The sequence below is a fragment of the Battus philenor genome, unplaced genomic scaffold (genome assembly GCF_028537555.1).
Source record: "Battus philenor isolate CCGP_79_NKW_IND1 unplaced genomic scaffold, ilBatPhil1.0.hap1 SCAF_10, whole genome shotgun sequence".
Classification (NCBI taxonomy): domain Eukaryota; kingdom Metazoa; phylum Arthropoda; class Insecta; order Lepidoptera; family Papilionidae; genus Battus; species Battus philenor.
Window position 1 is genome coordinate 10,810,978 of NW_027181662.1, and position 25,663 is coordinate 10,836,640.

Here is a 25,663-nt window from a genome sequence, read left to right on the forward strand (position 1 = left end):
TAATGAACAATTAGATTATTAAAAATTCTCAATTATAAATTTTGTTATTAACTTTATTTATTAACAGATATTAACATGCCTGATATTTAGCCTCAACAGGACGATGCCACGTATCGCTTCCGAAACATTAAATTTATGACAAACCATTCTGGTCACGTGATTTCACAATATTCGTTAGATAACATTTCTTAACACCTTTATATAGTTTTCTGGGGCAATATTAAAGATAGTGTAGGTATATCAAGAGCCAATTTAAGGTACGAATTACCTTTAAAACGCAAAATTAGTGTCACCTTTAACGGGATAGAGATACCATTTTGCCAAAAATGATCGAAAATATTTAAGGCATCGACATAAACGTATGCGTGGTCTTTGGAGATCAGTTAGTTTTTATTTTGTATTTTCAATAATTGTATTTAAATAGCAAGTCTTAATCTTCATAATACACTGAAGACTAGCAACATTTTAAAAGCAAATACTTAAATATATTTTTGTTTAGAATGTTTTGGAAAACACGTTACTAGAATGAAATATTCCTTGACTGTAAATGAAAATGTTTCGCGTTATTCGAAGACGCGTAATATGAGCAAAGAATGTTATAACCCGTGCATATTTCCCCGTATACAAATATCACACAAATAAGTATTTTGCGTTTAACTTGTATCAATAAATGGCGCTTAAATATTATTTTAAACAAAAAACTATGTTATGAACGAAATATGTACGTATATTTTATTAGAATTAAATTTAAAACCTTAATAAGGCGACAGGACTAAAAAAAAGAGAACTTTTCTTCACTCCACAGAATTTTTAATATCGAAGAAGCTTACAACAAATCTATAATAAAGTTAATAGTATCAAAAACTTTTATTTACGGTTTAGCTTCGAGTCTGGAATTAAGTGTAAGTAATGTATTTTCCGGTGAAAACGGACAGTTCAACGAACAACAAACTGGCTACGACCCATGGAAATGATTTTATCACGCACGACCCATAGGCCACTTGCAGCGCAGACAAAGCTATACGCATACGTAGAGAGTTAAGGTATTAAAATAATAGTCTTACAACAGAAAATTGAACAGAATTTAGTTACTTTTGTTTTGCCAGTTATACATATCGCAAGGCATATGATATATTACATTTTTTGGACATTACAGATTTCTTTTAACACCAGTAAGAAACGATCTGTCTCCAGAGTTTTACGAAAACCCTAACAATGACGTCTGTCCACCTTTTGGATGGGTTGGCATCTGATGTTGTACTTGAAAGTGGCTAATCACAAGGTCCTGGCGATCATCGGTATTTTGCGCTATGTGGCCTGCTCACTATTACTTCAATTTGCTGATCCACTGGGCAATATACTTCTCGTCTACGGATCTCGTCATTCCTGATATGATCTCGTAGTACAAGCTAATATTAATTCCAACTTAGTTCCTATAATAAGTATCAACTGGGTATTATATTTGATTAAAGATCTCTCCAACCAAAGTTATAAGTACATTTTTGTCGTTGCATCTTCGATACGACCTAAATCTCTATTTACCTAATCGTATTTTCATAGAAATATCGATAGCTTACAATGACTAGCATCAACATCACCCGTCACAATCGGATATCAAGCGGTGCGTCTGACATGTAAATCGTGATCGACCGGAGACTCGTACCCGCTACCACGGACTACCGGTGCCACCGCGCTGACTCAGCATTTTTGCTAACACCTGCCGACTTATGACAACCCATGTTAGAACTTTAAGCTGCATGTTCGTGCGAAAGGAAACTCTATACTTTAAAATTTTGAGTTTAAATTCAATTAACTCGTGAAATAGATAAATCGTTTTAAATTTAGAATATTTTAAAAGATAACAGTTTATTTTAATGTTAATTACGACACAAAGAAGCTTGTTAGGTAACATATTTCGGCATCATAACAACTGCTCGGTTGATTTTTTCAGTACCAATACCAATATCGCACAGACTGTCGCATTCAAAAGAGATTTATATACATTCTCTAAGCTTTACATGCCCTTGTGGAAAGCTTGCTTTAAAAAAATATCATCTACACAATCGCAGCTCCCACTTTTAGCATTTTGTGTGACTGCTCCGCTTTATTGACGTTAATAACTAAGCTTGTTAGACATGCAACCTAGTCCTAGTCCCAGGTACCAAAAGCAAATGCCGTGGTGCGCTGTGTTTTGCAATTAAAAATAATCATATCACTCGCACAAAATGTAACATAAAAAGCAAAGCAAGCAGGCTAATTAGATTTTATAGTATTTTATAGTCAATCATATCTTATGGCAAAAATATTGATTTGTGAGTTTATATTCCAGTAAGTGGTATAAAAAAAGGTTCACCTTATGATATTCCCTTTAAACAAATGACATGTACTGTTATTAGAGTTAATTTACGAGCCTTTGCATACAAATCGAATCCTATCAATGGTAATATACTATAATCTAGCGATATGGTTCTAGTTCCCTAGAAATAGATTTTTCATAATTATTCATCCGTAGAATATCCAATGCTTGACATAAGACGACTATATCAAGCTTCACCTGTTGGCCTTAACATGGTTGTCTATTTTTTTGTGGGTGGACTTCCTGCGCTGCACTTACTTTTTTTAATTACTTCCTGCGATCCATTGCCTCCACTGCAAAACCTTAAAACCCCAGTAGCTATCTATTCTGCGCGCTATATAGCCTATCCATTGACACTTCAATTTGTCTATTCGATAAACCAAGTAGGTTATTTTAATTCATCTATAGGATCTCGTATAATTATACCAAGCATAACCCTCTCCATGGGACATAGAATGAATGTGAACGAGCTTGCCAATTAGGTCCGAAGTGAGTGACCACGTTTCACTACCGTAGCTATCAATGGTAGCACACATCTGTTGCTGAACTTTGTCTTAAGAAACTGAATTTTTGTTTATACATGATGTTACTATAAGTTAAATAGGTAATTTTGTCAAATATTATCAGTAAATTTAAAAAAAATAATAAAACTTCTTATAAGTCACTTAACAATCACAGAAAATCGGTTTATGTAAAATAGTATAAACTCAATACAAGATATCAATCTAAGCATCTACGTATATAATCAGGTAAGCCGGCGAACGGTAACAAAATAATACATAGCAAGAAATTTTCTCAAAACTTCAACCTTCGTCAAAGGTTTATCTAAACCAGCCTTATAATCATATTCCTTTGCCTTCTCTTTTTTTTGCCGCCCGAATATAATTCCTTGATCCTACTAATGCTAAAAAAGTAAAGATGATGTTTTTAATCTAACATTTTGAGAGATTGACAGGTCGGTTGGTGCCCGCCGCGCCGCAGGCTGCTATCAGGTAAAAACTTTGATTAAGAATATTTCAGCGAGAGCCTACCGCTTCTAAGTGATGTTTTTGGGCGTGGCTTTCAATTCTTTTAATTTTCGAGTATATTAATATGACTAAACTGAAGAAATCTAAATAGTAATTTTCGTTTGATGTAATTTGATTACATGCGTTATTTTATATATGAATGAATAGGTATTTTTAATGTATTATTAAATAGTGTTTAGCTTATATTTTAGATAATAAAAATATTGCGAAAAGATTTGAAGGTTCGAGCCATGTTACATAAATAATCATTGATATAAAATATAGCAATCACAAACATCTCAACCAATATCCAATGCACCCCTCGAAAGCGGCCATTTCTCAAATTAAACTCCCGAACGCATTCAACACAAGCACGCTAGAGGACCCTCAGAAAAAAAATATCGAACTAAAACCATCCCCTAAAATTATTTTAGTGAAAAGAAAGGAACTTAATACAGTCCCCACCATGCCTCCCTTAGGCGCACCCCTCATGTACGAGTGTGCTTTGTGAATCGTCGACCGTGTATGTGTGAGTGCCCTCTGAACGTAGCGGCTTGTTGGTATGTGCCAGCGAAAGTGCCGGACCAATTTAGCCAGTATTTTTTTTTAAGTTAAAAGTAACAAGTTATTATATAAATGTTTTAAAACGTATCGTTATAAACTTTGAACGAAAAAGTATATTCAATAAATAGTTGTAAGATCGACGAACGAACGTATATAAAAAACCAAAAAATTTAAGAGCATTATTAATATTTTCATTATTTATTAATATTTATATGAATTTATTAATATTTATATTAATATGAATTGTTTTATAACTAATTATATTAAACATTCATTAATTATAAGCTTCAATAGAAGCGTAATAATTGATGCAACTACCAAATATGTTGATATCAGTTGTTCGCCTTTTCGGCTTTTACAAAAAAGTATACAGGTCCCGGAATATCAGGGAAAAAATTTAGTGTCGCCACTTGTACGAAAAATAATTCTACTGTTCTAGAGTCATGTGTCAACAACCATTCTTTGTCAATACTTCTTAATCACGAATAAGTGTACTGTCAGCCACAAATATAAAAATACTAACAACAGATTATTAAAAAAAAAACAGAATTTATATCCAAGACAAATTATTGGTTTAAATATGTTAAAAAATATTTATAAGAGGTATATTTAAGAACAATTTTTACATTTTCGTTACAGTTTAATTATAAAAAAGTTTAGTCCTGTACTTTCAACGCACTGTACTATATAAAACCACACCGGCGGCGTCGGGAAATCAACACACACATCAAAAGACTTACGTACGTGTACCTACAAAGAAACCCGCGCCCCATGAAGGGCACAAAAGCATGTCCGACTGACTGTCGGCGACTAGATGTGTGCTCTACGCTTTCTATGTAACCTTTATATAAAAGCGTGTGTACATCTTTTATGTATACATATCCGAGCAATTTTGTTTTTTAATAATTTTGCCTTTCACATAGAATTTTTTGGCTGTGACCTTTGAGTAAATCTTACTTCATTATAGGCCTTAACGTACTTACTTACAAATTACCGATAATTTTGTGAATAAATTTTATAATTTATTTTGTTCACAAAGTTAATTATGATATACTAAATGAAAGTTTTTTTTACAAATTTATATTATTTTTACATATATACACATTAAAAAGTATACATAAGTGTGGTAATAAAAGATATTAATCTGAAAAGACTTGAATCATATATTATACCTGTATTAAAAAGAAACAAAATTCCAAAAGCGCAATTGGCTGAGTGCCATAACCCAAGGAGGAATCAATTCATACAAAGAAATCCATTGCTAATACACACTCCCTTCCCCTCTTCGTCATCTCACGCACGTTTCTGCAGCTCTCAGATCGACTCCAGTATGGATTACAACAGGCTGACGACATCAGCTTCCCCAGCAAATATAAAACTGTTATACAAGTCAAAGGAGGAAGCGGGTTTACAAAGTTGTTTTTGTTTTTATTAACACAATTTTCTTTATTTATATATATTCTTAATGACAAAATAATGCTTAGTCAGTATTAACATTTTTAATAAAATTTGTGATTTTAGCAACCAAAAGTAATGTGATTATTACATAGACACCACGATTATTTTATCAGAGATAAAAAATAGTACTTAATCTAACTTTTAAATACTTATGGAGTTTCAAAAACATACAGCGCTCAAAAATTTAAGTCAATGTTTCAATAAGGTTGAGATCCCATCAGAAAGCTTTATTGTTTTATTTCTAGATTTAAAAAAATGTTAATGAATATTTGTGAGTAATTACTATATTGCAGATGACATGATAGATCATATCACACCTTGTAAATAATGTGTTGGCCTCCAGGCAAATTTCAATGTTAATTAAACATGTGTTTTGTATACTTTAAAAAAAAACTTTTAGTCCTTCTAAATTTCGCCTGTTCTTTTCCGGTTTGAGACTGAGTTCTGAAGTGTGATTTGTCATCGGAATAAGTAGTAGACTCAGCTATACATCAGTAATAGACGTAATTCATCATATATAAAGAAATATTTTTTTTGGAATTCTGAATTTAAATTTGAAAACCTCCTAAAGCTTTTCACATGGGTTTCGTATAAAATATTATATACGGCGCAATATACGGAGGGCGTTCAGCGACCCTACGCAACGGTGCGTCTCAGGCGATACATTGAAATTTGTCGCTTTGAGCCGGCTTCAGTATTCAGCTCGTTATGGGATATCCTTTATGCAACGACTGACTTTCAGAGACAAGTGAAGTTTAATTTTCTCAATTTTTTCAATTTTCACTTCCTCGGTACTTTCAAATGTATGACTCGTTGTTGTAAATCTCATTATAAAAAATACAATATTCTTAAGTTGCTTTTTATCACTCTTCAAAATATAGATAATAATTTTGACGAGTCATCGTGTTTACGGCGGCAACATTTCCTCTAACCAGTCCTTAGGGATCATTCCGAGTCGGCGTTCGAATTCGCCTGGGACTCTCTTGCCAATTGCAGAACGCCTTTACTTTACCGGCAGTCTTTGTTTAATATACTTTGTTCATATCTTCGAAATTTCGTTTAAGTGTATATTTTTTTTGTCATTATTAAGCATTTTTCTAATGTTTAATAAAATTAATGCATTATATTTAGTAATATACGAATAAATGTACAGAAACAATATACTTCATGGAAATTATTTATTCATCAACGAAAATACTTGGACAAAACGTTTTAATATAATTTTCTATTTTGTGAAATGTAATTTCGCATACGCTCTATTACATTTTTTACATTAAATGGTTATCACACTATACCAACAGAAGGCAGTTGTCCCAATAGTGTTTGTTTAATCAAATGTATCATTGGTTTATTAATAACTTGTAGATAAGGCAAGAGCTTATGTAAACTTACTTAACATCAACTTAGGTTAATGGTGCTTTAACTACTGAAGGTGCAACTAATGATAAAATTCTGTCGTTTATCTCAGTGTTATTTATAACCATTTTTTATAAACAAACATTTCTTTTAAAACTGGACCTTTTGCGATTTAAGTTATTTTGATAAAAATACCAAGTTATTTGCGATAGAATCTATATTTTTCTTATTAACAACAGTTATTTGTATTATCACAAATGACAGTTAACCGTTATTTCGGTAGCTACCGTAGAACGTCAGCAAAACCTCAAGGGACTTCAAACATAAAAAACAAACCGTCGGCAAAATGTCCTCAAAACTTCAAAGCATCACAGTAGCAAAGTAGTGTTATTTGCATACAATACTCACAACAATTATACCCTTTTTTCATTTAACAAAATTATCGAGAAGTTTTAACTCCTTGTCACCGTCACTAAAAGGATTATTTTTTTCTTTGTACTATTTGTCTTAGCTTTTACGAAGTTATTTTAAATAACGATAAAAATGTAGGTTGACGGTTATCCATCCGTTTATTTTTACTAAAAATTAAAATACGTTATCTATAAGGAAACGTATGTCGTTAGAACTTTTTGAAATTCAATGACATTTTAATATAATCATTTTTATTCTGTATTCAATAACGTCGCCTGAATTTGAGTTACTTAGAATCAAAGAGCGTGGATAGTCAACTAAATAATTTATGCTGCATCATCATTTTTTTTCGTCGAAGAGACCTGATAAGCTAATACAGTTATTAGGCCTAAATATAATTCACGAAGTAAACGCGATGCTGTGCAATATTTTGCAACCATTATTTACTTTAAAAAAAATCTCGCTACCGTAATATTAATATTCGGATGATTAGGTTAAAAAATGTATCATGAACATGACTAATATAGACAGATATAGGCCTCCCCCATAGATCCCAATATAACGGCTCGGAAGCGGCATACATTGTCTTCCTAGTTATGGTCATCTATATTTTTTTCCCGTTTTTGGGGCCTCTGGTACTTCCCTTACCGTATATGAACAAGGACTAGTATAACAATAATATTTTTCGCGTACTGTATATATTTTCTCGTCTGTACTTGTTTCACTACTTTACAGAACTTACTAGAACATTACAACTTACCAATCCCCTAGGCTAAATGTCGATTAGGTTTGTTCGTCTACGAATATCCTTGTCTTGGATTCGGTTTCGTAGAGAAGTCCCAAGAATAGCTCTTTCAACGACTCGTTGAGTTACTATAATCATTTTAATGAGGCCAGAGTAAGAAAAAAATTTATACATTAGCTACAGGAAAAAGTGAAAAAGAATAATATATTCGTACTATAAGTTTATCAGGGAAAAGAATGGAGAAAGAAGGCGAAGAATGGAGAAATCTGGACTAAAAAAAAATGCTTTTTAGGTTGTTGGAAACTGTGACTTGTTACTATAAACTAATTTTTTTTATTACTATTCATAATGTACTCAAAATGTAGCTTAGGGCTTCACTTTAAGACAAACCTCTTTCACAGAAGATCGAAATGATCTAAATGATTATTTTTTTAACATGGTAACTTTTTCATGACCAAACGTTACGAAACAAGAATCATCGTGTTCTACTTTTAAGGGCTTCGTAAGTAGAAGATACTAAGATAATAATTAGAAAAAGTAGATTAGGTAATAAAAAGACAGTTTCTATCAATTAAGATGCCAGGAACATTTTTTTCTTTTTATGGTGTAACAAATCATAAAAAAGCCAGGCGCATTAGTTTATCATCACCATCATTCAACCGTAGGATGTTTATTGCTGGACATAGACGTCACCATCATAGAATAGAATCAGTTGGAAGAGCATTACTAGCCGCCAGAGAACATTCCACAAACTCTCTTAGTTGCGAAAACTTCCAATCTGCTTGTAACTCACAACTAGTTTATTCTCTCTTTAATCGGCTTTTACTGGTTTATTATTCGATTATTATCAAAAAATAATCTGTTTTTTTTACTATAATCTTATTTTTTTATTTAATACCGTGAGTTAAGCCGTGTCATATATTTCAAAAAATAAAGGCGTGAGAACGTTGAAATTTGGATTTGAGACAATTATTTGAGAAATGAAACAGAAAGCGTATCCTCTACCTACGCAGTGTTGAAACATATCTCCCGTTTTTTTTTTAAAGAAAAGTCAAACACAGGGCATCGTGGCATTGTATCGAAATGATAAAACTTAGCTGAGCTTCGGCAGAGCTCGTGTGAGGAATAAGTAGAAGATTCACGTTGCGTGCGGCCACACAATGAGCCGACGACGTTGATTGATGACTTCGCATTGAACGAATACATTACGATTTTTGCTTTCATTTCATTCGATATGAATCGCACAAGGTTATGATATCGACGCCTTGGTTACGGATGATCGGTAAATGTGCGTAGACGACATTAAGTCTATTGTCCTCTTGTGTAAAGAGCGATATTAGCATTCCACGCTTCTTACATACAGCATTATACTATTTAATCGTACAGGACGTAGCGGGTTCAGTAACACAAAGTTTACTTGGAATCCACGAAGTCATGTACTCGTTTTCTGAATATCAAAACTTTCTGAATTTTCGTTTATTTTTTACGGGATTAAATAAATGAAATTGAAACTTGCAATACGATACTATATTTATTGTATTTATTCACATTTTTACTATTGTTGTTACAAAACTGTTTTGTATCTTTTAAAATTAAATTTTACAATTTGTACCTAAACCTAAGTCATTGTCTAAATCACAAAAATGGTTTAAATAACATATTGTTTATATTTTATTCACAGGGTAAAGCAAACATTGCTATTGAGTATTGAATGTATTAAATTATAACAAATTCAGTTTTGTTCTCTTTATTAGAAATAAAAATTAAAATGATTGACTTTGAAATAAATGTTTAAATCTTAAATTTTATAATAAAAGGTTACAAGACAATAACTTTCATAAGATGCCTACAAAAATAGTTTAACCCTTAATAAGTGATTAATACTAAATAATTTTGACATATACTTTCGTGTTTATTATAGAACTTTCTCGCCTATTAGTGGTAACTAACATAAATACATGTTATTATTTTACATCGACAAAGCAACTTAATTTTAATTACGCCTACAAATAACGAGACATGAGGACAATGACTTGAAGGAAATGTACAAATCCAAAACATCTAAGCCTACGTTAAAATAATCACACTTTTTGACATTGTAAAGTTTTCACTTATATATTTATGCAAACATCCATTAATGACTGGGTATTCTATACTTAAACAACTTAAAATATAACTTGAATAACACAAATTAAAATCACTTTAATACATTTTATCGACACAAAGGAATGGTAAGAATCGAGAAAAGTTCGTTAATGAAAATATAGTTTTAGTTTTAGTGTTTCTATACATTTACAAGGATTATAAGGCGGTGAGACCGTAGTCAGATTTAATCACCGGTGGATTAACAGAGTTGATGCCTGTGCCGCAACCGGAACTTCCCACCGGGGATCCATGCGTCGATAGGTTTGCGACCATGCTTGGATCCATGCCCGCATGCATGCTCATCATATGCAAGTGATGCGGAGTCATAGGATGTCCCGGTGGTATTTGGTTACCGGGGTGAGTCATTGGACTAATGGCCGGGTCGTGCGATAAGTTCTGTGCCCCGACGCAGTGCAAGTCGTTCATAATATTATCAGTGACATTCTCTATGCTATCTGGTCGTCCGTTGTTGTTCGACTTCTTTTTATCATTGTTATTAGTGTTCTTACTTGATCTACTCTTTGGTGTGGCTCCTTTAGTCGTGGATGTGGTGACGCCGGCCGGATTCGTTTTTCTTCGCACATTTTTGGTATTGGGCAACTTGTTGTCCTTCTTCCATTTCATTCGTCTGTTCTGAAACCATATTTTGATTTGTCTCTCAGACAAGACTAGAGTGTGTGCAATTTCTATCCTTCTTCTCCGAGTCAGATACCTATTGTAATGAAATTCCTTTTCCAGTTCTAGTATTTGGTGCCTGGTGTAAGCTGTTCGTTGTCGTTTTGGTTCCATTCCTGGTTGAAAGGTGCCGTTAGCTGTAAAAAAATATAAGAATCATTAATAACTACTTACAATAAAAATTTATACCGGCTGTAATTTATACATTCCATATAAATTACGGTTTGTCTAAGTAGTAAGTATGCAATTAGGTAAATTAAAAATTAGACAAAATTGTATTTTGGATAATGGAAAAATTATATGGAATAACGTGTCGTTAAACATATTTTAGATTTATCAGGTAGCCAAAATCATTTATAGATAATTGTTAGCTGGTAACGTTAATAACAAATGAAGTTATTAAAGATAATAATAATTATGGTTAATATTAATAGTATTGTTGGTAGTCATTAAAACATGAGTAGAATATATGTTTTTTCATGTAATTATATATTACGTATCTATCTAAGATTTTATTTTCAAATAAAGATAAAATCTCACGGCATCTTCCAAACTTTAGAGCAATACAGATAACTTTAACGAAAAAGTTGTTATAACTTGCTATGATAATTTAATATCTAAATTACAAAATGACTCAAAGTGATAATAATACAGAATATATTTTTAAAACGAAAATTGTTCTAAACGAATTAGTTTTGAATAATTATTCCTAGATATTACTAGTCATGTAGTATGCACAGTACAACTATAACACAACATTGTGAATGAGGTAGCCGGTTGCGTGCCAGGGGACCGCACTTGAATAATTTATGCAGCAACAACCTCGCGGGCACGGTGTGTTAATTAATGTGCATAATAATTACACGTGTACAAGCTTGAGCTTCCTTTTTTGTCGTGATTAATTGCCGCTAGTAAATTAGCTATTTGTGCCTTAACAATATAGCCGCTGTGCTCAGATAAAAACCACGAGGTCGTCTATGACATTTTAAACAATATAAAACATTCGAGAATACAAATCCTTATATACATACATCAGTAAATAATTTAAATAATTTTAGTTAAGTTTCATTTGGTACATTCGTGAATATAACATATAAAGATACAAGAAAATTTATGTGATATGGAAAACAAAACACATTTAGAAATATACAGGTTGAGTCTGTGGTTGGAAATAGGTGTAAAACTTTTAAAAAGACGAATGTACAGCCCATATGATATTAATTATTGTACTACCTATGTAAGAAATCAATTATTTCGGAAATATTAACCAATGTTATTTGGATTATTGCATATTAAAATTAATTACTGTTTAGAATCTGTCCCTACAAAATATACTGCCACAAGCTATAGGATCGCATCCCGGCAGAAATAATAAATATTTCAGAGGAACCACTTTATACCGAGTGTTCGGAAATAGATGAAGAAATGATGAAATTTTTTGAAATCCTATTTAAAACCGTTTAATATTCTAGGTACATTTTGAGTTAGGCAACATTTTTACTATTAAAATAATAATGCTAAAATTGTTTCGTAAAAAAAATATATAAAGGTATAATTTCAACGACAAAATACATGTTTGAAATAATCATTAATATCGCAATATTCCGGAAAACTAGCTCTTTTGTGAGCACTATAGTCATTCGAAAATAATTTCTTAATTTCCTCCCAAGGAAATTGCTTTTCGTGTAGAGATCGAGTTCAAGGAGCCACGCAAAAAGCTTCAATTCAATTTACTAACGTGAATAGGGTTTTATTACAAAGACCTTTTATAAGAAATTCGTATTAGCTAAACAGTTTATATACAAAAGACGCAAAATCATATACATACACATATACTGCGGTGGAAGGTTTTATAATTAGAGCCTTTTTTTCTACTATGTACTACATATCACAAAGAGACTAAAATATTGAATTTTTTACATAATTTATTTTTGGACCGCATAATTTAACGAAATTCATATTTTTAATTGGCGAAACCAATTATGTGGTTTTACATAGTCATCTGGCTTGGATTTTTAAGGCATAAATCTATGATTGGAGAAATTATACAGATACCATAAAAATACCAATTTTTCATGTTCCCAATCGCCAATTCATGCTTTAAAAATCCAAATCTAAGAATAAGAATTTGTGTCATTCTGATAATGAATGTGATTGAAAATTTTGTTTAAAGAATCTTGGACTTAGCGAGATATTGTCGCAAATTACTTTAACCTTTATCATTTTAACAAATCTCAATAAGAAAAAAGTTTCTGTTGAAAAAAAATGCAAATAATTTTCGTACGATAGATTTACGCATTGGCAAACAAAAAATAAAAATAAACTATCATATTGTAAGACTTATCAAATAGCACATTCATTTTATAGATCCCGATTATATCGAAGAGCGTTTGCAGGAAAGAGATAGATGTAATGTATTTGGTCCGACTGGGAATTTCTTAGAGAATGCCCGCGGTTGGGGCGAGGCTGGTATGTGCGGTCGACCCGCCGAGATTTCTAGTGGTCACAGACTACGTCGTCACATTGATCCGGGTGCTCTATATACGGCTATAACAATATAAATATATTACGTTACTATACTTTGTGCAATTTAGGTATTGCTTGTACCTATGTTTATTTAGAATAATATATGTGAAATTATAGCACGGAATATAACTTAAAATCGAATACATGGTCACACGTGTATTTCCCGAATTATATGTGACGCATATAAAACAGATAATAAAAACATGCCAATTTAATTAAAAATCATAATATATAATTAATGCTTCCTTTTTAGGCGTTACATTGTTTGAACTCATCAAAAAGTAATTTCAGTTCCTATAATGTTTAATATACTACATATTGTAATGTTTTTTCAAAATATATCTACTTTAGAGATTTAAAACCATAGATTTTGTATTGTTTTGTTACTGTGATATTTGATATATGAATTGACTGCACAAGCTACTCTTATAAGCAACTAATAGTTATGAACTAAAAAACTATGAAAGTAATTACTAACTATAAAATAATTACGCAGTTGCTTTTACAGTAAATATCTGTGTCATTAATTAGATATTAAGAAAAATTATCTCCCTGGGCCATTCGCTAATATATAGTATTTTTTCACGCGATCAGTCCACACACTATGATAATGTGAGAAAGGGTTCTATATTGGGAATTAATTGGCGCTTTCAAAGCCCAAACTTTGTTTTTTCATCAGCCGGCGCATTGTCTGTGGATTTCAGCTGCGACGAGTTGATTATTACTTTATACTTCTTGCTACCGGCTTTAATTTCCCACTGTACTGTATTGACCTTCAAGTATTTGTGAATTTCTAATATTTGAAACTATGAAGACACATACTTGAGAATGAAGTTTCAAGATCTCCGAATTTTGGCTAAGCTGAAGTCATAGCCTCCAAACTCAAGTCCATACGTCCATATTGACTCTATCACCTTTTTGTAGATCAAGAGCTTATTCTCTAGCGAAAGTCTGGAGTTTCTGTTTAGCATTCAACATAAGCTTCTGTATCTCAAGTTCATTTTATCTCTTTTGGTCTGTATATGTCTCTTTCACGTGAGTCTGCAACTCGTGAACATTCCTAGATACTATATGTTGTCGTTTTGGGGGAGGTGGTTATTCCACAGTGGCACTAATGAACAACATCCCTCTAACATTAATTCCCCATTTTGTGAACCACTCGTCTTTTAGAACCAAGCTGCATTGTAATATACGTAAATCAAAATAAGACTATAATGTAATGTTAATAGTTAGCAAGCGACACCTCACTTTCTTATCAAGTACGAGGTACCCTTAGTTGAATATATTAAATGTAGCATGAATATCTTATCATATAAATATATATTAATAAATTTAACTACATAATAAATAAAACTAATAAGATTATATAGGTTTTTATTTAAAATGTAGTACCAGATTTAAGTCTGGAGCAAAGTCTAGACAATATAGCTACCTACATTCTTTGTAAAATGAGAATAAATATCAAGTGGAACCTTAGGGATGAGACGTGCAGTTATAAACAAATGAATGCCCCGTCCGTCTTGTTACCTTATGATGTATAAAAAACTCAGTCATAAGCCAAATGTACCGGATACGACTTTCTTATTTGAAATAATAGGACTAATCCTTAAAGTTTTCTTGGCAATGAAAATATTACTGAAAACAATTGTCTTCAATTTAAAAGTTTGCGTCTAGCAATGAAACCTGTAAACACATTTATAATACATTAAATTATTTGAGTTTTTTATAATGATAATTCAATTATTCAAAAGTGGTAGCTATTTATAGCAATAATAATAAATAGCCCGAATATAACAAAATGGATATCTTAAGAAATTATGTTGTTGAATAGAAAGTATGTTTAAATAAAAACCGTGATAAATTTTAGGATTTTGTTATTATTTGCAATCAGGATTTTAAGTCAGTTACATGTTTAAACAAATTTCATTTATAGATTTGATCAAACAAGTAAACGGTAAATAAGTTTCATTGACTTACATGAACATGATTTATTCTTGGATTATACGTATTCCAAATTAAATAGCTAGCCATATTGCTAAAATTAATAGCAAAAATTAAACGGCGTTGTTAGACGTACAGTATACCGATAGCGGTGGAACGTTCCATCTTCACTTCGTTAGGCCGGCTATCACGTCATCAGGGCGATGACAATCTCAATTGAATTACGACTACCTGCGACCAACGTGTGGTCTCACAAGCGATCTGTTAATCTCGGATCCATCTGGCGACGCATGCGCTATCTGGCCGACTTGGTGGTCCCGCCTCATTACGTCGCGCTGACGATGGATCTCCTCCCCGTTCCACTATTATGTGGGATTGAAAAACACTCGCTCACTGACGCGTATCGATAAAGTTTCGACTGAACACAAATATTGAATTGAGTTGAGATTTTTTATAAATCGACCGAAAAGATTATTTCTCATCCTTGAAATATATATCATTTCGGCACAAAGAACCAAGTTTAGACGAAATATTATAATATAAAACTAAATTTCAGAATTAATAATGTATCCAAAATCACACATAAGATATTTTATTTTTGAATGGCGTTTTGAACTACTCTCGACAAAAAATTAAATTGTACTAAATTCTCCATACTATTATAGTTAACATTAATAATACCAAAATTATTTTTTCAACAGTTGTGATGACTATGTATAAATAACTAATATAGTTTTCACATATTACGTTGAATTGACTTATTTTAAAGATATAATTTTTAAACTAAAAAAATATATACCATATTGTTATGTCGTACATACCAATACGGTTAAGTTCAGTTCGATGCATACAGTTCAGTTGTTCACAGGTTTATAGTCTTCTGTGTTGAACCGGTGCTATACTGTACAATACGGTGGATCTACAAATTTTGTATATTTGTGTACTGTAGCTGTATTAATATCTATGTCTGTATTCTATTTCTACTTTTTTTAGTTTGGTTTGAAATAAAAAAACTCTTCAATCATTGTATACAAGGAAAACGTAAAAAATTTAGATAATTTTCTACTGTTTGCCTGCATGTTTACAACACACCGCAATAAATAAGTTTAAAATACAGTATTGTTAACATTTTATTTTAAATTTGATAAAGTATTCAATATATAAAATTACCATTAATAAAATGTTAAGTAAGTTTGACTCAACAATTATTGGTACCAAAATGTAATATTACATTTAAAATTGACAAAAAAATTCGAATTACTCATAAATCATACCATCAAATTGTCGGAATTTAAATAAAACAATATCGAAAAGTTAAAACAATTGATACTTTCTTATCTGTTAGGATGATGGCGATATTTACATATGCAATCGGCACGAGTCCGCAACTGCACCTTGGCTGTAATACGATAAAAAGCATGGCAGCGTGCATGTACAGTAAAAAAGCCATTAAGCGCGGCACCATCATTGCCTGGTTTTTGAAGAGGCCGCATTAAAGTTATTGTGTCATTTAATAAACGACATTAGTCTTGCGCCGTTGACAGCGCTGTCAATAGAGCCATAGGTAAATTATGCACATTGTTCAGCTTATTATAAACATGACCAGAAGGTCGCGTGACACGGAATTTAGTTCATAGGTCATCTACGTGTCACAATGGATATATTTAAATAGACTGGGAATCTTTTATTTTAAGAATTGTATTCTTAACTCAGGCATTATATATAAAACTGCTTTTCTCGTGTAAAATATTATTACAATTTTTCACAAAAGTACATTGTATATGTTTATCTATCTTCATGTCATATGACGGTGTGGACATTAAATAAAAAGACATATAGTAGTCAGGAATGCGGCGATATGTAGGCGAATGCAAGGCAACAGATTAGACAAGCTGACGTGGAAGGAGGTAGGTTCTATAGCCTGCCGAACTGATAGCTGTTTGTATTTTAAAGTTCTATAGTGGAGTCTACTTAATGGCAAGCGTAGCATATTATACAAAGTGGGCAGCTTTCAACCGGTTCTATTGGAAATCCATAGTGGATGCCTAAGTCTAATTGTGGTCATCCTAATGTCGTAAAGATAATGACATATATAAACGCATATATAAACACATACATAACGCAGAAAAAATATTAGTCCTGAACACAAGTTATTGAAGGAAACCGGACCATTAATATATCATTGCAGTAAGGTCTCTAATGGTATAAATAGAGATTACATGGTATAAATATTTTATAGAGAGAACTCGATTTGCATTTATATGTGACATATACATAATACTAACATGAAATAAGAATATAAAGAGAAAGCTCTGAACTATTGTTTGATATATGAACATTCTATTCCAATACTAATTGTTTGCGTCTTTGAAAACGCCTTTAAATTTCTCGAGTACAAAATTTATTAATAATTAAGAGAGATAGATTTTCTATAAAAATGTCCTTGATATAATAAATCCATCGAAACAGTAATGAAGCAATTTTTTATTTTGAATGTTTCTATATGCTAAAATTAATACTCACAAATAACTAACTACTAGACGGTATTGTATGCGAGATTACTTTTGTAATCTGTTGTATCACATTTCTTATTTAAGTGTATAATTTATTACAATATGAATAAAATGAAACTGTAAATAATTCATATTGCTACACGTATCATTGAATTCTAGAGGTTTACTGTAAAAAAAAAACTAACGGCGACTCAATTGTAAAGTTTACGTATTAAATAAATGTAAGAAAAAAAAAACAAATTTGTTATAAAAAAAGTGTGATGGAGAGGCATAGAAATGCACTCGAGTAAATTTGTAAGCATAAAAGCCTATACAACGTTTATAATGAACACAAAAAAATCTTTAAGACACCACTAAAGAGCTATTTAAAATCAATAATCTCGACGGCGAATTCCTCACCGCAAATATCTATCTAAAGTCTATTAAAATAAATGACGCTCATTAACATGAGTGTCGCCTCCATTGTTGCATAACAAAAGTTGCTGCGTCTGTAGGATCACACTAATAGCACCCCATTAGTAAAACGTCACAACACATCAAAAGACATCCTTGAAGGATCTCGAGTATCCGTAAACATTTGGTTATTGATTGCAAGCAATTTGTTAATTTTTACATTTTAAAAGCCGCGAACATCAGGGCCATTTTGACGGACGCCGCGCCGGTATTACAATAGTCGATCAAGTGTCAAAGAAAACTTAATATTATCGTATTAATCATGAACAAAAAAACTTTTTGTTGCATCAAAATACTTTCTTATTGTAATTTCTTTTGAATTGTCGTGTATTTTGAATCAACCTCATAACTGTTCCAGAAAAAGATATTAATTATTTTCAATTCCGGTCTTTTGTAGAGAGTTATAAATTGAAATAAAGTCTTTTCTTATATGGGAAGTAATCTTTTGTGAAAAAAATATTGTAATGATTTTAATAATTTGTTATTTAATAATTAATTTAAATACCTAATTATACTATACATGGCGATTTGTAAAACGTGTAAAAGCAATAAATGATTGCATTTATTTGTTGTCAATTAATATATAGAACGGTAATGGCTTCAGAAATAATAAATAGTAATAACATATATACATAATAAAATTAATTATTGTTTACTATCTATACCTATCTATATCTACTTTGTACTAGCAGAAATTATTGGCTTGTCGTATTTTAATAGGAAAAAAAACGTAACATATTTCAGAGTCATCAGTTTGTATATGACGACTGAAAAAAGGTGTAAAATCTTTAAACCATTTTGTTGACAAATGAACTACACATTTTTCACTTTGTATATAGATATATTGTTTCAACACGGCGATGCCAAATGACATATATCGACACCACGAATTTATTGCACGCGAAATATTTATAATAGTAATACCGCTCGTGCAGTCTCACATAATTTAGCTGTTAAGCTGCCCTTATCGTTAGATTTAATACCACTAGAATGAAAAAAGCAAATGAAAAAAAATATAGCCAATTGTACCAATTGCAGTTTAAAACTCAAAATCCTTGATACGATTAACGTAAAAGACGACTGTCAATTTTCATTCATTTCATAATCTTAAAATTATCATAAAGGGACTTTTTTATACTTTGATATAGAAAATCTTGTGAAACATTATTTTTTTTACATTATAAGTTTAATTTTTCTAAATTAAAATAAATTTTCTTACACTAATCCCTATAAAATTATTGAAATAGTTCTAATAAAAGTAAGAAATGTTTTTTTTTTATTTAAAAATGTTTTAATATTGCAGTGATACAAATGGTGCCGTACATAAACATGCACTAAATGTGTCAATTTCATTAGTAATATTTATTTTATTGTATTCACTATGTATCCTATTACATGTATTTTTGATTAATGTGTACAATAAAGTATTAAATAATAAATAATATAAAGGAAGGTTTAATACAAAGCTATGTTATTATTGAAATAATGGAAAACATTTGAACACTATGTGTTGTACCACGGCTACGGTTTATGTTCTAATGAAATTATTTATACCTAAAATATATCAGGTTAACCAAGCTCCGCCCGTGTAGTATTTTATTCTCCTCCCCCAAAGATATCTATGGGGGATATACTATAAATACCACGATTGGCAGGCTGGTTGGCGTTTGCAGTGTGGTATTATGGTATATATGGTGGTGTATGCAGAAGGCGCTGCTGCCCATTCAATAGAAATTTCTTTGTGAGCTGTGGCAATCCTACATTTATTAATGCAAGAAGTGTATTAGATATGTATTAGACTATATCCCGGGAATTAAACCAGCAACCTACAATCGCATGCCTCAGACCGTACGTAGATATTTTGGAAATAATTAACCAAGAACATATTTGAATTAATATGAATAAATAAACTACTAACTCGTCTAACGTAAAAGATCTTTCAATAAAAAGAAATTATTTAAGAAAAACAATATTTTAAAAGAAAAAATATTTACATAAATTAAAATATTTAGGCCGTAAAAACAATCTTTATAAAATAACATTTGATGTGAACTTAAGAGAACACTTATTGAAGACCTGTGTATAGTATTTTACTATCAAGGACATATTGTATGTTAACACATTATTTCCTTTTATATATTATAAATGGCTGGAATAGGTTAACAAAGTTCTTTACTTAGTCACTTTGCACACGAGTTTGCAATGAATTACCTCATTGTTACAAAGCCATGTTATAAGACAATAGATGACTAATAAATAAATATTTCCTCGGAAATATGAAATCAGATTTTCCAAATACTCATTACGGAAAATATTTACTGAACAATATAATTGTTCACAGCAAAAATACAGGGTGATTGGTTATAGGTCTTAAAGTTTGAAAGACGTGCATGTACAGCTCATTTGCTCTTAATTTATATACGACACCTATTTGAAAATTAATGGTTGTAGAAATAATAAATAACATGATAATATAGTAATAAAAGCGTTTTCAAAATTCTAAAATAATTAATCTATCCTGGCAGATTTTCTTATGTTAGAGTTTATTCTCCTGTCGCACTCTGATAGAGTTTCAGAGTGATTATACAGGGTATAAAGTGATCATTCTGAAACTTTAAATAGCAAATAGGTATAAAGGCTTTATGCTAACAAATAAACTATAAATTCACTCCTTTAACGCTTTACATCATAACTAATCAGCCTATATATACCTTTTACTATTATTTATAAAGAAAACAATTCTAAATGTTAATTAAAATACAGTTTTCTTTTTAACGAATACAAGAGAATTAAATGTGGTTGAAAGTGGCGTGTGTACATAGAAAATATCGTCTCCATACAAACAAATTTTATAAATAAGTATACCGCTAATAAATCATGTACATATAATACTGTAACATACACTTAAATAAAGAATCCCACTCGCTATCGAAACCAAATACATCTAATCTAATTATATTCCAGTTTTGTATTTTATTCACGCCCATCTATGCCTACTTATGTTTGTACATGTATTATATAACGCCCGCCCTATGTACGTGCCCAAATTCGTAGGCATGGAAGTTTCTCTGTTTCTTTCTTATATCGTTAAAAAATGTAGACATGTTATAGATGCTTTATAAGCAAGGAGATAAAAAGTATAACTTGATGATAAGCAAATATAAATAAATAAAATTTCATTACATTGATATATTTGACGTTAAATAAGTGTTTTTAATGCTGTTTTTTGGCATTTACAATGCTATTGGTTATGAGATGGCAGAGCGCTGGAGGCTCTTAGTCTAGATATATTTATAGTAACTGTTTCCTCGGAAACCTTGTTCGGGTCGTAATCATTAGTCTATTTCACCAGTTATATGCCTAGCAAAGGTCATTTAGACAGATTGTTCACACAATAAACAGGCGTAAAAATCGTCATGAGGGAGCCGAAAAAACTCTTGTTCACATTTAGTCAAATATACTTCAAAAACTACGTTATTTGTTGCTAAATATATAGTAATAATAATTATCAACTTCAATTTAGATGTAAAGTGTCCAAAGCTGGAAATAGGCCTCAATCATAAATTTTAAAAAAGACCGACCAGCACCTGGTATCCAACCAAAGACCAACAAATTCGTCTATCCACCTATGGATGTAAGTCCTACCCGACGCTTGTTGGTCCTTGTTCCCCGTTTCAAAGCCTTAAACCTAACAGCCATGTGTTTTGTCAATACGCTAAGTTACATTCATTATTTTTGTTCGTCTCCGATTCTCCTTATTCCTGACACGATGATTTACAAGATGTAAAGGACTCTAAAACATAATTTAATGATAACACATATTGTGTTATGTCTATAGAGCAATAGCAAAGCATTCCACACCAAATAAACGAAACAAATTCAACATATAATGCAAGAGTAAATATCCTTCCCCTGTAGGGACATTACAAGGCTAATGGAATATGGATCTATAAGCGACAATTTCTCTAAGTACACCGCTTTAAAGTAACGCTTGTATACTACAGCCTGAAAGGAAAAATTTAAAGACAATCGGGCGACTTGTAGCAAAGATTATAAACTTTTGGTTGTACTTTGATAATGTCCAGTGACTCACGGCTAGACTGGACAAACCTAGTTATAAGTAATTTTTCTTTATAAATAAGGAGAACTAGTAATATCTCCAATATAAATAACGGAAAACGGTAATGATATCGAATTGCTTATCACTAAATAATTCAATACCGTTGTTAAATCATTTAATGTCAGAGAACCTTGATGCATGCAGATGCATCCACAATAATGAATTCTTGACTTTTTATTAGCATTCAATTTATTGCAAGTAAGGTGTCTAGATAATGCGTTTATTTAAGATCATACTTACAAGCACCGGCAACATGAATTTTCTTCATCCACGGATAAATAACTCTGTCCGTATTATCTGAACATATGGAAGAGTCATCATCTTCCACTGGTGGGCTATCTAGTAGTAATCTTTCATCGTCCATCTCCGAAGCTGGGGAACCTTCACGTCCCAGTGCGTGTAGCTTCCGTCCTGCTGGAGCTGCCTCCTCAATATGCCTTTCAAGGCGTAGACCAAGCTCTGCAAGTCCAGGGGTAGCCTCTGAACTATGAGGAACATAGCCATGATCTGCGTCGGATGGATGCGACGGCTCAGGAGGTCGCGGAGGGGGTGCGACAGGAGGATGCTGGGGTAATGGATGGTAGTAACCACCGTACCCATACCCAGTTCCAATTTGAACCGGTGCATATTGATGTTGGTAACCATATTGAAGATGTTGGTGCTGATAGTATTCTCCGGGTGGAATATAATCTGCTTGGCTGTATTCTTCGGAGGGCGGGAACTTGGGGTCCGGTTGGGGCTGGTATCCACCGTTCATAAGGAAGGAACTCATCGTAGCCGTGGTTCAAACAGCGCATCACCGTGCTACCAATACGCCCGCTAATATGGCCCACATTCATACGTTATTGTAGTCATATTCTCGCTTTAACAAATTGCCTGGAAATTTCGGCTCTTTACATATATCTGTTACAGCAGTTGTGTCAATGTTTTAATTTATTGTTTTTTGTAAAACAAAACTACTTTCATGTAATCAGAGTTTAAGTACTCTGAGAATATAAGTCGACATTTCTTGCTAATTTAGTAACAGTTAGACAACAAACTTATGCCTTGTTCCAAGTTGTTCGGGTAATGAGATATTCGGATGATAGTTCTTATGTTATAAATCATTAAAACCCAATTTCATTTACATTCACCTCGTTTAGATTGTGTCCCATTAAAAAGGCTCAGGTTTAATTTGTTGAAAAACAATTCATGCAATTGTTACCATACACCTTTGTGATATGAAACTACACAATATAATCACTAACAAGTCATAAAAGTTCACTATTAAATCACCGTCACATAACGTTAAATTTAAACTTACTCGGAGAGTTCACAAATTTTTGTATTTATCTGAATTATTGCAGAGTCATTTGATTTATCACTTTTTGATAATAAACAATGGAGCCAAAGGCGCGCAAAGTCCCAACATTTTGAGACAATATACACTGCCCAACACGCCAGCGCAGTCTGTCACTTTAACGACTGGCTATACGTGTTCATCAATTTTTACATACCACCTTCCATTTTTAAGGCGGAGCTGCTCTGCTACCACATTTACACCAATAATCATTTTAATATGAACTTTAAGTCTTTGTAATAAAACCTACATTCTCTGGCGAACAATCTTCAAAGTCTTTACAATAGAAATATAGCAAGTCTTTTCCCCTCAGGCGTAACCATGAGAGCGCGATAGAGACAGAAATATCGACTAAAGGGTCTCGATACTTTTAGTTCGACTGTAGCTGTCTTTATCACTCATAAGAGCTTTTCGCTTCACGTGGAAGAGAATAAAGTTCGACGCGAACTTATTGCGTAGAAGATTAAAGAGCTGTTTCAATAATAATATCGAATGAACATGGACTCTGTTTGTCGGGGCTTACCGGTTTAAATATTTAATATAAAAATTATCCACATTTTGCCAGGTCTTAGAGAAGCTAATTATCACTTTTAGATTTCATTATTAATCAAAAAACTACATCATTAATGTAACCTATTAAAGATGTATTTAATTTTTTTTAATCGATAACAAAAATATACATTATAATTTAAGCGGTTCTAGTTACAACGCAACGCTAGTTCAAAAATAAAAAATGAATCAATAAGTGTAACAATATCAAAACATGACATGCCCAATAATCCCCGAAACAAGGCGGCCATCTCCGTAGAGAATCAGCTAACTAAGCGACAAGAACAAAGCATAGTCACGCTCTTACCTATCATGAGGCTTAAGCCGCTAATACAACACTAAGGAGCCCGACAAGGGTACCGACAAATAAACAAAAATGTCTGGTGATTTTATTGAATTAGACGATCACAATGCTACTATCATGGTCATCTGGATTTTCTGCTGCGTCATGGCATCGGCTTCCAACCGACTGCGAGTACAAAAGGTGGGAACATCCGATCAATGGACGTCTGTTCAATAGGTAAACAGACGTAAAGCTCAGATACTACTGAAGCGGTTCGAATAAATTATTTTTGATAAATTTTAAAATGTGTTTGATTTATAAACATATTTAAAATAAACATGTACAATTACTTTTCACAATTGTTGTTCTTAATATTATACTAATAATTTAAATCGAATGTAATACACATAACGAACTTATAAGAATGTTTTTTTTTTTAAATCCATAGATTCATATAAAAACCGCACCGAAGGGTTGATTGTATATGTGTAAAAGGCTTTAAAAAGGTGAATGTAACTCATTTGCTATCAACTAATATATGGTATAACCAATTAGTATTTGTTTAATAGAAATAATAAAAAGCGTAATGATTATATAAGTACATTCAACTGCAAGCGTTCTCACATAAAATAAATAAATTGTAAACATTGATCTGTCCCTGCAGACTTTGTACTACAAGAAATTACAGTTCTGTTGCATTGGAATAGAAAAATGAATGAAAATAATATATTTCACGGTTAATAATTTCTACACGGTGATTGGAATAAAAAAGTTGTAAAATGTATAAATGTATATATATATATATATATTCATCCCTTTAATGCTTTTATACCTGTAAACAATTTTCCTGTATCCTTTAATTTCAGATTTGAAAATAAATTATTGAGCATTGAATTTAACGATGACACCGTAGCTTACCGTATAAATAATCACCCTGTAACTACGTTGTTATGGTTGCCTTCGCCTGTAATATATATCTATCCTTAATAACTCTTATCTTTGCAAAAGTACATCTTTGAATGTATGCAATAACAGTCCGCACGACAATAGATAAACAGAATTTTTTTAGTTAATTTCGATTCATTTTGTTTCAATATTTGAAACTAAATACTATGGAATAATATCTTAAATTGGCCGTCAAAATAATATATTATCTCTAATTTTAACTATAGAAAAATGGTTTAGAGGTCTACTGAATTATAAAAATTGAATCATAATTTTA

General features: G+C 31.8%; 1 protein-coding gene across 1 annotated transcript; it reads right to left on the minus strand.

The window, feature by feature from the left end:
- Positions 1 to 9,546: 9,546 nt before the first annotated feature.
- On the minus strand, positions 9,547 to 23,042 carry Dfd (Deformed). The gene is made up of 2 exons (XM_068766201.1): positions 22,511 to 23,042; positions 9,547 to 10,854 (listed from the first exon to the last, which is right to left on the minus strand). Exons 1-2 carry the CDS (start codon positions 23,040 to 23,042, stop codon positions 10,199 to 10,201), a joined length of 1,188 nt encoding a protein of 395 aa, XP_068622302.1. The 3' UTR covers positions 9,547 to 10,198.
- Positions 23,043 to 25,663: the final 2,621 nt, after the last annotated feature.

What these genes read in the sequence shown, in the direction of transcription:
- Dfd (XM_068766201.1), bottom strand. Translation starts at nt 23,042, where the DNA reads ATGAGTTCCTTCCTTATGAACGGTGGATACCAGCCCCAACCGGACCCC. An exon ending in AATTCATGTTGCCGGTGCTT is followed by an intron (nt 10,855 to 22,510) that starts GTAAGTATGATC and finishes ATTTTTTTACAG; the next exon opens with CTAACGGCACCTTTCAACCA.